At 36.6% G+C, this 11794-nt stretch overlaps 7 protein-coding genes across 7 annotated transcripts; 3 read left to right on the forward strand and 4 right to left on the reverse strand. All coding sequences in view use genetic code 12, as the record gives it.

The window, feature by feature from the left end:
* Nucleotides 1-12: 12 nt before the first annotated feature.
* On the forward strand, nucleotides 13-993 carry CDC10 (septin; the record flags this gene model as incomplete). Its single annotated transcript, XM_036809296.1, has 1 exon — nucleotides 13-993. One exon carries the CDS (start codon nucleotides 13-15, stop codon nucleotides 991-993), a length of 981 nt encoding a protein of 326 aa, XP_036665947.1.
* A 258-nt stretch (nucleotides 994-1251) lies between these two features.
* CPAR2_204210 (cytochrome P450) lies at nucleotides 1252-2814 on the reverse strand (the record flags this gene model as incomplete). Its single annotated transcript, XM_036809297.1, has 1 exon — nucleotides 1252-2814. One exon carries the CDS (start codon nucleotides 2812-2814, stop codon nucleotides 1252-1254), a length of 1563 nt encoding a protein of 520 aa, XP_036665948.1.
* Nucleotides 2815-3526: 712 nt separating this feature from the next.
* Nucleotides 3527-5107, reverse strand: CPAR2_204220 (cytochrome P450; the record flags this gene model as incomplete). The annotated part of the gene is made up of 1 exon (XM_036809298.1): nucleotides 3527-5107. The coding sequence occupies one exon, from the start codon at nucleotides 5105-5107 to the stop codon at nucleotides 3527-3529; it is 1581 nt and encodes a 526-aa protein (XP_036665949.1).
* Nucleotides 5108-7013: 1906 nt separating this feature from the next.
* On the forward strand, nucleotides 7014-8165 carry CPAR2_204230 (multifunctional nuclease; the record flags this gene model as incomplete). Its single annotated transcript, XM_036809299.1, has 1 exon — nucleotides 7014-8165. The coding sequence occupies one exon, from the start codon at nucleotides 7014-7016 to the stop codon at nucleotides 8163-8165; it is 1152 nt and encodes a 383-aa protein (XP_036665950.1).
* A 74-nt stretch (nucleotides 8166-8239) lies between these two features.
* On the reverse strand, nucleotides 8240-9082 carry PRE6 (proteasome core particle subunit alpha 4; the record flags this gene model as incomplete). Its single annotated transcript, XM_036809300.1, has 2 exons — nucleotides 8240-8957; nucleotides 9048-9082. 2 exons carry the CDS (start codon nucleotides 9080-9082, stop codon nucleotides 8240-8242), a joined length of 753 nt encoding a protein of 250 aa, XP_036665951.1.
* A 132-nt stretch (nucleotides 9083-9214) lies between these two features.
* On the forward strand, nucleotides 9215-9703 carry RPR2 (ribonuclease P protein subunit; the record flags this gene model as incomplete). The annotated part of the gene is made up of 1 exon (XM_036809302.1): nucleotides 9215-9703. The coding sequence occupies one exon, from the start codon at nucleotides 9215-9217 to the stop codon at nucleotides 9701-9703; it is 489 nt and encodes a 162-aa protein (XP_036665952.1).
* A 60-nt stretch (nucleotides 9704-9763) lies between these two features.
* Nucleotides 9764-11185, reverse strand: GLK1 (glucokinase; the record flags this gene model as incomplete). Its single annotated transcript, XM_036809303.1, has 1 exon — nucleotides 9764-11185. The coding sequence occupies one exon, from the start codon at nucleotides 11183-11185 to the stop codon at nucleotides 9764-9766; it is 1422 nt and encodes a 473-aa protein (XP_036665953.1).
* Between the last annotated feature and the right edge of the window lie 609 nt (nucleotides 11186-11794).

Here is an 11794-nt window from a genome sequence, read left to right on the forward strand (position 1 = left end):
TTCTTACCAACAATGTCAGTTTCTGAAGATCCCAGGTACACTCATCCTCAAAAATATGTTGGTTTTGATACCATTACTGCACAAATTGAAAACCGATTATTGAAACGAGGATTTCAATTCAACATTATGGTTGTTGGTCGTTCAGGTTTGGGTAAAAGTACACTAGTCAATACATTATTTGCCTCCAAATTAACCAGCTCCAATGGTCGTAAATTACCAGTTGATCCCATTGAGAAAACCACTGAGATTAAAGTATCACATCATACATTGATTGAAAATAATGTTCGTTTAAATATAAATGTTATTGATACACCAGGGTTTGGTGACCAAATTAATAATGAGAAATGCTGGGACCCATTAGTCAAGTATGTCAAAGAACAACATTCACAATATTTAAGAAAAGAATTGACAGCACAAAGAGACAAGTTTTTACCTGATACTAGAGTTCATTGTATCTTGTATTTTATTCAACCAAATGGTCAAAAATTGAAAAACTTGGATATTCAAGCATTGAAGAAATTATGCGACATTGCCAACGTTGTACCAGTGATTGCTAAATCCGACTCATTGACCTTGGAAGAACGAGCTGAATTCAAAAAATTACTTCAACTGGAATTCCTCAAGTACCAATTCAATATTTACCCCTATGATTCTGAAGAATTGTATGATGAAGAACGTCAATTGAATGAAGATATCAAATCTTTGATTCCATTTGCCATTGCTGGATCTGAACGTGAAATTCAAATTAATGGAGAATTGGTTCGTGGAAGACAAACCAAGTGGGGAGCTATAAATATTGAAGATGTAAGTCAATGTGATTTTGTATTTTTGAGAGATTTTTTGACAAGAACTCATTTACAAGATTTGATTGAAACGACAAATTTGACTCATTATGAAACTTTTAGATCTAAACAATTGATCGCGTTGAAAGAAAATGCTAATAATCCAAACAGGCAATCTCAAGTGCAAACTAGTCAACAAAGTGTACACTAGGGAAGGAAGAGATTAGTAATTATATATATCTTTTTTTTTGGGGCTACTTCAGCTAGGAAGGGAATGAGTCGATTTTGTTTCATATTAAGCTACATAGGTTATAAAGTGATATTGTGTTGAACCACACGCTGTAGGAAGAGGATGACTTGTAAATTTGTATGCCAATAAGCAACCAATCCTGAGTTATACAATTCGAGACAATCACATTTAACTAGAAAGAGTGTATAAAACTGTACGTTCCAGTTCCTTGATATTTCTTTAAAGTTCCATCTTGACATAAACACCATCAAACATGGACATGGTCAAATGAGTCATCTTCTTTGGTGGGTACTCATACCCTTCTTTCAACTCCAACTTGGATATAGTTTGAGCTAACCTAGCAACAACATAAGAAGCTTCAGTTAAAGCAAATTGTTGACCTAAACAAATACGTGGACCACCATTGAATGGCAAATAAGCCCAACCCAACTTCTTTGTCAGCTCTTCAAACCATCTTTCAGGTCTAAATTCTTCAACATCTTTGCCATAGTACCTTGGATCCATGTGTGTAGCAGCAATATTGTAAATGACAGCTTTTCCCTTTGGGATAAACACAGGTGATGTACCATCAGAACCACCACCACGAGGTAATGTCGTGTTTCTAGTAGCCACCCGTGCATTTCTTGGTACCGATGGATACATTCTTAAAGTCTCATTCAAAATAGCTTTCAAATATTCACACTTTTTGAGGTTTTCAAATGTAATATCCTCCAAGTTTGAAGTACCAAATTTATCCAAGATCTCGTGGCGCAACTTGGCATACATTTCGGGGTTTCTTGCCAATTCGAATAAAACAAATGACAATAAACCAGCAGTGGTATCTCTACCAGTAAGCAAAATGTTCAATGCTTGATCTCTCAACACAATTGGATCCCTAGTTTGTTTCACCAATTCATAAAGAAAAACATACCCACTTTGCTTTTCAATTTCTTCGGGTGTACAGTTCAATACTTTGTTAATATAGTAGTCACTGAATTGATGTACGATTTTGTTACACTTTTTAAACTCTTGATTATTACAAAGCCAATAAATCCTTTGCAACAAAGCTCTAGTCGACAAGTAAACTTGTGATACATTGAAAGCCTCAGCAAATTCTAGTCTTCCAGAAAAGTCCAATGCAGACGTGTCACATCCAATAGATTCATCTTGTAACGAGGAAACACTAGACCCGAACAAAAACTCAGTAGCTGAATCAACAGTGAACCTGAAAAACAACTCTTGTATATCAAAGAACTGACCATTGTTCTTTTCAATATGTCTCAATAAAAATTGAAAATGAGGCTCCAATGCCTTGACATGAGCAATTTGATCTCTTGCGAACTGAGGACGTAATATTGCTCGTGAATCTTTCCATCCTTCATGATCCAATGTGAAGATTCCCTTCCCCAATAATGGCTTTAAAAAATGGTATCGATTACCTAAACAAAAATCTTGAAACTGAGTAGCCAATATAGCCTTAATATTCTCGGGGTCCTTGGTGAAAACAATTGGAGTACCAAATATGTACGTCTTGATGGTGGGTACTTCCGTGTGTGGTGAAACATGGTATAGGTTTTGATAAAACTCAACTGCTCTTCCTTTGCCCTTTGCTACTATTGATTTCACACCTAATGCAGACCCAAAAAACCCACCATTAACATTGTTCGCAAATGGTTTAGCACCAAGTTTGCGAATTAGTACTTGCTCATGGATGTAACCAATGACAAAATGACCTAAAAGAACTGCTGGAATGGTGATATACCAATATGCAACAATATTTGCAATACTAACAGTTTCAATCATGTTTGCTAAGTGATAAAGAAGACTTGTAGCTATATCAGTTGGAAGGTGTTACTCTAGTTTTTCGATATGGTTTTAATACCTTTCAAAGTAAATCAATGATAAAAACTTTTCTGGTTGTCCATTTGCTTCATCATGTTTGATAGAGTTTTAACCATCCATTTTATATAACTTCTGATTATACAATCAATTATAATACTCTCTTCACCCCACCCCCTTTGTTTATTGTATTGTTTTCTGTTTTTGTTTTTGTGATCATTCTCCACATTACTTTTTCCCCTCGCAATAAATATTATACCAGTAACACTCAATATATGTATATCCCCACAACCAAATCAACCATAAAGACTGACCATCTTGATGATCCACAAACCGACTCCATTTGTACTTGTAGCTCTTGATTGTAATGTTTAGACTGAAACCGGTTTGGGCTGAAGCTCCAATATGTACCTTAAAGCCAGATGCAATGAGCTGCAAAGCATGTCTTAATAAATCCGAGTGCCTAATATTGGCTCAACTAATGTTAGACTAATGCTTCTACCGGAGGAATATCTTTACCTGGTAATCCTGCACAAATTTCTTTCATTCGGCCAGAACATTTGAAGATTTGCGCCATACCATCTACAAAAATTTCAATAAAGTAGGTTATATAAAACACGTATTTTGGTTGAATCAAAACCTATACAATAAATAGCGATCAGTACCGACACTCTAGTCATCCACTCTTTGCTGCTGCTGCTGTTGCATCTTTCTCCATCTTGACATAAACACCATCAAACATACACATGGTCAAATGAGTCATCTTCTTTGGTGGATAAGTGTAACCATCTTTCAACTCCAACTTGGATATAGTTTGAGCTAACCTAGCAACAACATAAGAAGCTTCAGTTAAAGCAAATTGTTGACCTAAACAAATACGTGGACCACCATTGAATGGCAAATAAGCCCAACCCAACTTCTTTGTCAGCTCTTCAAACCATCTTTCAGGTCTAAACTCTTCAACATCTTTGCCATAGTACCTTGGATCCATGTGTGTAGCAGCAATATTGTAAATAACTGATCTTCCTTTTGGGATAAATATAGGAGATGTACCATCAGAACCACCACCACGAGGTAATGTCGTGTTTCTAGTGGAGACCCTATAATTTCTTGGAACTGATGGATACATACGTAATGCTTCATTAAGCACAGCTTTCAAATATTCACACTTCTTTAAGCTTTCAAAAGTAATTTCTTCCAAGTTTGAAGTACCAAATTTATCCAAGATCTCGTCGCGCAACTTTTTGTAGATATCGGGGTTCCTTGCCAATTCGAATAAAACAAATGATAATAAACCAGCAGTGGTATCTCTACCAGCAACCAAGATGTTCAATGCTTGATCTCTCAACACTTTGGGGTTTCTTGTTTGTTTCACCAATTCATAAAGAAAAACATACCCACTTTGCTTTTCAATTTCTTCGGGTGTACAGCTCAATACTTTGTTAATATAGTAGTCGCTGAATTGATGAACAATAGCGTTACATTTCTTGAATTCTTTGGGGTTATAGATCCAATACATCTTCTGTAATAATGCTCTTGTTGACAAAATCAATTGTGATTTGTTGAAGGCTTCAGGAAACTCCTTTCTGCCGACAAAATCCAATTCAGTTGTATCGCATCCAATAGATTCATCTTGTAACGAGGAAACACTAGACCCAAACAAAAACTCAGTAGCTGAATCAACAGTGAACCTGAAAAACAACTCTTGTATATCAAAGAACTGACCATTGTTCTTTTCAATATGTCTCAACAAGAATTGAAAATGAGGCTCCAATGCCTTGACATGAGCAATTTGATCTCTTGCGAACTGAGGACGTAACATTGCTCGTGAATCTTTCCATCCTTGATGATCCAAAGTGAAAATACCATCACCCAAAAGTGGGTCAAAATGTGCATGTCTAATACCCAATGAGAAATCATTAAATTGAGTGGCCAATATTGCTTTGATATTTTCTGGATCTTTGGTGAATACCAATGGTGTACCAAATACAAAACTTTTGTAAGTTGGTACATCTGGATTGGGTAATTCCTCATACAAGTCACGATAGCGCTCAATAGCTGTACCTGCTTTCTTATGTTTCAAAGCTGCAATACCTTCTTGGAATCCAAAAAAGCCACCACTAATATAGTTTGTGAATGGTTTGGCTTTGAACTTGCGCATCAAGTATTGCTCATTGATGTAGCTTATGATGATGTAAAGTAGGAATACTGATGGTATTGTGATATACCAATATGTAGCAATGGCTGAATCAATCATCTTTGCTCTATTGTGTTGTAGTAGTGGTAATTTATTTGTAATTCTTTATAAAGTGCTAAGGCTTGATGAGTGTCGTTCTTTGTAAACACCTTTTTTGAAACAAATGTACTATAATTTAGCTTTGATGATAAATCTCTACAATTGCAGCGAGATTTGATGGTATATATATATATACTCTCCTATTCTCAATTCTATTTGACTCTTTGGTTACTTTAGTATGGTGTGCCCCTCTGCAAAAAAAATAATAAAGACACTGATTTAGTGTGTTTAACTCGTTGTACATTAACTCCATAACTAAACAAAAAATAAATACAGAACAAAAGAGCCTGTATAACATATATTAAATCAATTGTTTTTACATTAATTCCGCAAGATTAAACCCCACCAACATTTTCTTATGCAGTAAGTTTGTGTAACTAAAGAACAACAAGATTAGTTTTTGGAAGGTTTACCATTTATTATATTATCCTACTTTTTATACAGTTTTGTGAAGATGCCCACCAGGTAGTAGAGGAATTTGGCACTAGGTCTTGGACGTGAATTGAACTAGACAAGAAAAGTATATGTCGCGGGAGGTGTGTAGCAAGAGCAATGGTTGTCATATATGAATGATCAATTTCTTGAATTATTTTGTTTCTCCTCTTTAGGAGAAAGAAGCAAAAACACTCGGAGATGATGCAATGAAGTGGGTTTTGTGACATTTATTTGGCTTTCTATCAGAGAGAAAAGATGGCATGCTATGCTAATCACCTTGGAAATAAGATAAACACAGCCCTAGATGGCGAACCTCATTGCAATGACAGCTATCCTTTTGGACATGAGTTGTCAAGGTATCCTCTACACAGGTGTATACTGAATCAACTTTGCCTATGGTACCTATGACGTCAAAAAGACTCTCCACTTAAAGGGTTGCAGCTTTTTCTTGTGCAAGAAGGAGTAAAGTACCCTAGGTAGAGCATTGTTTCATAACAAAAGGTCTAAAGTCGTTAATCATATCTTTCCTAAGCCTCAGTGTGTTTGGTTTGTATACTTTCTCTCTCTTTTTCTCTTTTATCTGAAACCCCACAATCACATACTTAGGATATAAGATACTCATGTATTACACAAAATCACTCGGAGTTAAAAATCATTTTGACATGCCAACAGTTCACTCCAATCACAAACAATTAAATACCAATCGACTCTGGTTAGTTTGAATGTCATATGGAAATGATATACGATGGAGTGAACCCAACACTTTTCTTTAAATGTAATATTATTAGACTTGGAATAAGAAAATTGTTTTGTATCGAGGTGGTTACGGAAATATGCTCAGTACCCAACAATCTTTTGAAGAACCTGTCTACATCATATTACGCCAACAGCAGAAGGACAAGGGTCTAAAGTAAACTGCACACCGTAGTAGATGACGCATAACCAAATATTTGCAAATTTTTCTTTACCGAACGATACACCCGCCTCTGAATTCATTGGTGCATGTGACGATCAGAGAAATGCACAAACAATAGAACAAGTTGACCCCCAACCACAGGGTGACCGCTCAACACACTCTAACTGAAAACTACAACAACACCACTGTTCCAGCAACAAAGGCTTGGGTCCTTTCAACTGAAAAGAATTTGACTTGGTTCCCAACTTTCGAAGCATTTTGCTTTGTTGGTTCTATATATTTACATCTATTTCACTATAGGGAAAACTTCACCACCTAAGCTAGGTTCCTTTTCCTTTTATTGCTGCAAAAACTTCAACAGTTTCGACTCCTTGAAAATCAATTGGTAGCTCTTCTCAAACGCGTCTTTGTCTTTATCGCATTTCCTGCATTGTACAATTTTTGTATACAGTTTCAACAGTGAGCAAAAGTGATATTACTAGTCATCATTAGTACGCATCATCAAGGGTAACCGATATGGGAGTTAAAGGCCTCAATCAGCTAATCAAGGAACATTCACCACATGCATACAAGGAATTTCAATTGAAAAACTTGTTTGGTCGTAAAGTAGCCATTGATGCATCAATGTGTCTTTATCAGTTCCTTATTGCGGTTCGACAATCTGATGGTCAACAATTAACCAACGAAGATGGTGAAACAACATCTCACTTGTCAGGGTTTTTTTATCGTACTATACGAATGGTGGAAAACAATATCAAACCAGTTTATGTCTTTGACGGGAAACCGCCAGTTTTGAAAGGTGGTGAGTTGGAAAAACGATTATTACGTAGAGAAGAGGCTCAAAAGCAAATGGATCAAATCAAGGACGAAGGATCAGTGGCTGAAGTAATGAAGTACGAGAAACGATTAGTTAGAGTAGGCAGAGATCAAAACGACGAAGCCAAGAAGTTGTTAGAGTTGATGGGTATACCATATGTTAATGCTCCCTGTGAAGCTGAAGCTCAATGTGCAGAATTGGCTCGCGGTGGTAAAGTATATGCTGCAGCTTCAGAAGATATGGATACTCTATGTTACGAGCCACCGTACTTGTTGCGTCACTTAACGTTTGCTGAAGCTAGAAAAATGCCCATTGATCAAATCACCTATAGTGAAGCCATGGAAGGATTGGGGATGCCAAAGGATCAATTTATTGACTTGTGTATATTGTTGGGATGTGATTATTGTGAAACTATAAAAGGAGTGGGACCAGTAACAGCTTACAAATTAATCAAAGAACATGGTTCGTTGGATAATCTTGTTGAATACTTGCAGAACAACCCTGACAAGACCAAATTCAAAGTCCCTGAAAACTGGCCTTACAAAGAAGCGAGAGAATTGTTTTTGCATCCCGAAGTAATGGAAGCTAGCAAAGTTGAATTGAAATGGAAAGAACCGGATGTTGATGGGTTAATTGAATACATGGTTAAACAAAAGGGTTTTAGTGAAGATCGAATTAGAAGTGGAGCTGAGAAATTGAAAAAGGGATTAAAAGGTGGTGTACAAGGAAGATTGGATGGGTTCTTTTCAGTTGTTTCAAAACCAAAGGAAACCAACGGCAAAGATGATAAGAAGAGGAAAACTGGTAGTGATAAGAAGGGACCAACTAGTAAAAAGACCAAAAGAAAGTAAAAATAAAAAAAAAAAAGGACGCAACATGGTTATGTATATGTATATATTCACAAAGTAACTTTACTCCTCTATTGTTAATCTTTTGACTTTGGTTTCTTCTTTTCAGCTTCAGCTTCCTTTTCAGCTTCAATCTCATCAACATACTTCTTAATTTCATCTATAGTTAATTTCTCAATCACACCATTTGGTTTCATCACTGAAAGTTCAATATTCTTCGCACCAGTTTGTACCACCTCCAACAACGATTTAACTGTCAATTTGATAGTATCTTCATCGTTAGCATCATCTTTATAATGCTTTTCCAAAAATTCCTTGACGGTTTTAGCTGATCTGCCGATGGCATGAGCTTTCCAAGCATTAAAAACACCACTAGGTTCGGTTTGATACAATTTGGGTACAGTGTCATTAGTATCAAATCCAGCGATCAAAGTGGCAATTCCAAATGGTCTAGTTCCACCAGACTGAGTATATTGTTGTTGTACACCAGCGACATATTTAGTCAAGTACTCAACACTAACAGCATCTTCTAAATTCAATCGATGAGATTGGGCTTCTACTCTAGCTTTATCTATCAAGATCCTTGAATCGGCATTCAATCCAGCAAATGCCAACAATATGTGGTGATCAATCTTGCATATCTTGGAAGGTGTCGTTCTTGGATCTTGTAATTTCAAGGTTGTTCTTCTTTCGCAACCCAATACAACAATGTTTTTGCCCTTGACTCCCACGGCACATGTACCTCTCTTCACCGCCTCGGATGCGTATTCCACTTGGAAAACGTGTCCATCAGGTCTGCCAAAAACTTTGTTAGTAACAGGCTCAATGGAAATAAGTAGTCTTTCACAGTTTAACTACCGTGTGCTGCAATTGATGAATACATACGAGAATATAGATAAAGCGCTATCGTATCCACTCATTGATCAATATGGGGCTTATGTAGGCGAGTTGTTATAGTGGTGACTCTGATGTTGAATTCAGCCAGTCTGGTATAGAGGTTCCACTTGAAGTGTTTTTTTTTTTGCCATTGAAAAAAGTGAAATAGGATTATGATGCTGCAGTCGTTAAAGGAACAAATGGGTAAGAAAGACAAAAAGAGCAACTCCGTTACATCCAAACAAATCGCCAATAGAGACAACTTTGCTAGACTTAGTTACTTGTACCAGTTAAGTAATCAGTTTATAACATCGCCCAAGACTTCTTCAGCAACAACCGCACCCAATGATGACTCAACTTTACAAACATTGCTAGCACGAGGATACGATCGTAATTTGGACCTACTATCAAAACGGACATTAAGTAAAATATCACCATCAGTTAAAAGATCCATGTGCAAGAAATGCCACATGTTGCTTATTCCAGGAATGACAGTATCAGTACGAATAGAAAATAACTCTAAAACTCAAGATGCCAAAAATGACATTCTTGTGAATAAATGTCTTACATGTGGTGAATGCAAGCGATTCCCCATAGGTAAGGATAGAGAATACATTCCGTTTTTTGAACGAGGGTATGTTGATGAAAAACAGAGCCAAAGCTAGAAAGATAATGTCGTTATATGTTATTTCACGTTTTAATCAAATGTACATCCATTTTCACTATCAAGCCATTGCAGCACATAAAGCAGCTCCAACACCGGATCCATCTTTAGCAATTCTCAAATACACCCTCTTGTGAGTTCCTTCCAATGGATTAATCACTTCAATAGCCTTCAATATAGCCTCCTTAAACCCAGGGTAAAACTCAACAACGGATCCATCACAACCAACTTCAAAATCCTTGTCATCATCCTTGTATTGGTCTTTAACTCTACGAACAATAGTAGCCAAGGGGATAGCCGATAATTTAGCAGCTCTTTCGGAAATGGCTCTTGTAAGTCGTTGAATGACAATTCTCTCATGTTTAGTGGTTGGTAATCTCAATGTATTTTGTAAAATTAACCCCAGCATTTTCAAATCAGTTGAATCATCAATTTGGATATATGATAATACTTCAGCATCTAATAACCAAGGTTCAGTAATTCGATGAGGTAAACTTCCGCCTCTTTCCTTGTACAACTCTTGGAAAATCAATCCACGTTCAAACAATTCCAATAACGCAACCCTCAAAATTTCACCAAGAAACATTCCACTAATTCTCTTTTCAAACAAGTGGTACCCCTTGTTGGCAGTTTCCTTATCAACAATTTCATCAAATAATGTATTTGGTAAAATTTTCAATGTATTGTCAAACGACCCCCATTCAGTATTGATAACCATACCTTGTGCTGCTTTTGGGGGATTGGTTAATTTGGGAATGTTTGTGATTGTTTCATAATATGCACCATTGGTACCAGTTCCGAAAATACACCCAATAACCGTATTTGAATTGGTCAATTTGGGATCATTTTGATAAGCTCTTGATAACAATGTTCCTACCGTATCATTAGCCAAGGCAACAACTTTGACATTAACTTCTAATACCGTCAAATTAGCCTGCAATAAATCAACCACATCCCTATCAACAGCATCAGGGATGTCAAATCCTTTAGTCCATCTAATCAAAGTACCTTTACCCAAAGCAGTTTGATCCACAGGGAATGAAAAAGTGAATCCCAACTTTAATGGTTCCGAAGTTTTGACTTTAGCAGTATCATGATGTTCTTCTAAAAACACTTCAATCTTGGAAGCCAAATAACTAAACAAATCGTCAGCTTTCTTACACTTCATCAACTCTGGAGGTATTCTGTATTTGCTTTGTTTTAATTCAAATGTATGATCACCTTTCAAATCAATTGAACAAACTCTGAAATTTGTACCTCCTAAATCAGCAGCTAAAAACAATCCCTTCTCCTTACCCGTAGGGATCTTGGAAACATGAGCTGGGATCATTGGCATGTTTTCTCTTGACTGTTTAGGTGCTTTTAAACCAGCATCCATTGCTTGAAGAAAGTATTCTGATGCTTTAATGAGGTAATCATCATCAATGTAGAAATCACGTTCAATTTGACGAATGGCAAGTTCAACTTTATCTGGAAGTGACATGATGAGATATTCAATGTACCTGGAAGCTCTAATGACAAAAAGTTGAGTTAATTGAAGTAAATTTTGAAGAAAAGAAAAGAAAAGAAGAAGGCCTTGAAAACTTTTTGGTTACATCCGGATAGCAATGATTGACCGCTTGATACTTGGCCGGAAGGGAAAGAAAAAATAAATCTCAACAAACTTGCAACTTACACAAAACCCATCAAATCGAGGAAAGAAAAGATTCAGTTATTTAACGCCGAGAATGGTGAAGCCTAAACTCACCAGCACAACTGAGGATAAGATGCAACAACTACGCTGCATTACTTGAGCCTTGGTACTAGATGTACCTTCATGGGAACCATACTATACAATACTTTCACAAGACCGGTTAAAGACAGTCCTGGATTTGAGGTAATTCATGTTTTTTTTGCCTTGCAATTGAAATGCACCATCGTGGATTTGATGAAGTAAGCACACGACTATAATGTATGAAGAGTGCCACTTCTAGGTTACGTATTGATAAATTTCTTGAAACAGTAGTTTGTGCTCTGTAGCACTTTGCTTGAACATTTTCCAAAGCGCTTCTCAGCCATAGTGATGAACCATCCCAATGCCTTCAAAGGGTGA

The sequence above is a fragment of the Candida parapsilosis genome, contig 005809 (assembly GCF_000182765.1).
Source record: "Candida parapsilosis strain CDC317 annotated contig 005809".
Lineage (NCBI taxonomy): Eukaryota > Fungi > Ascomycota > Pichiomycetes > Serinales > Debaryomycetaceae > Lodderomyces > Lodderomyces parapsilosis.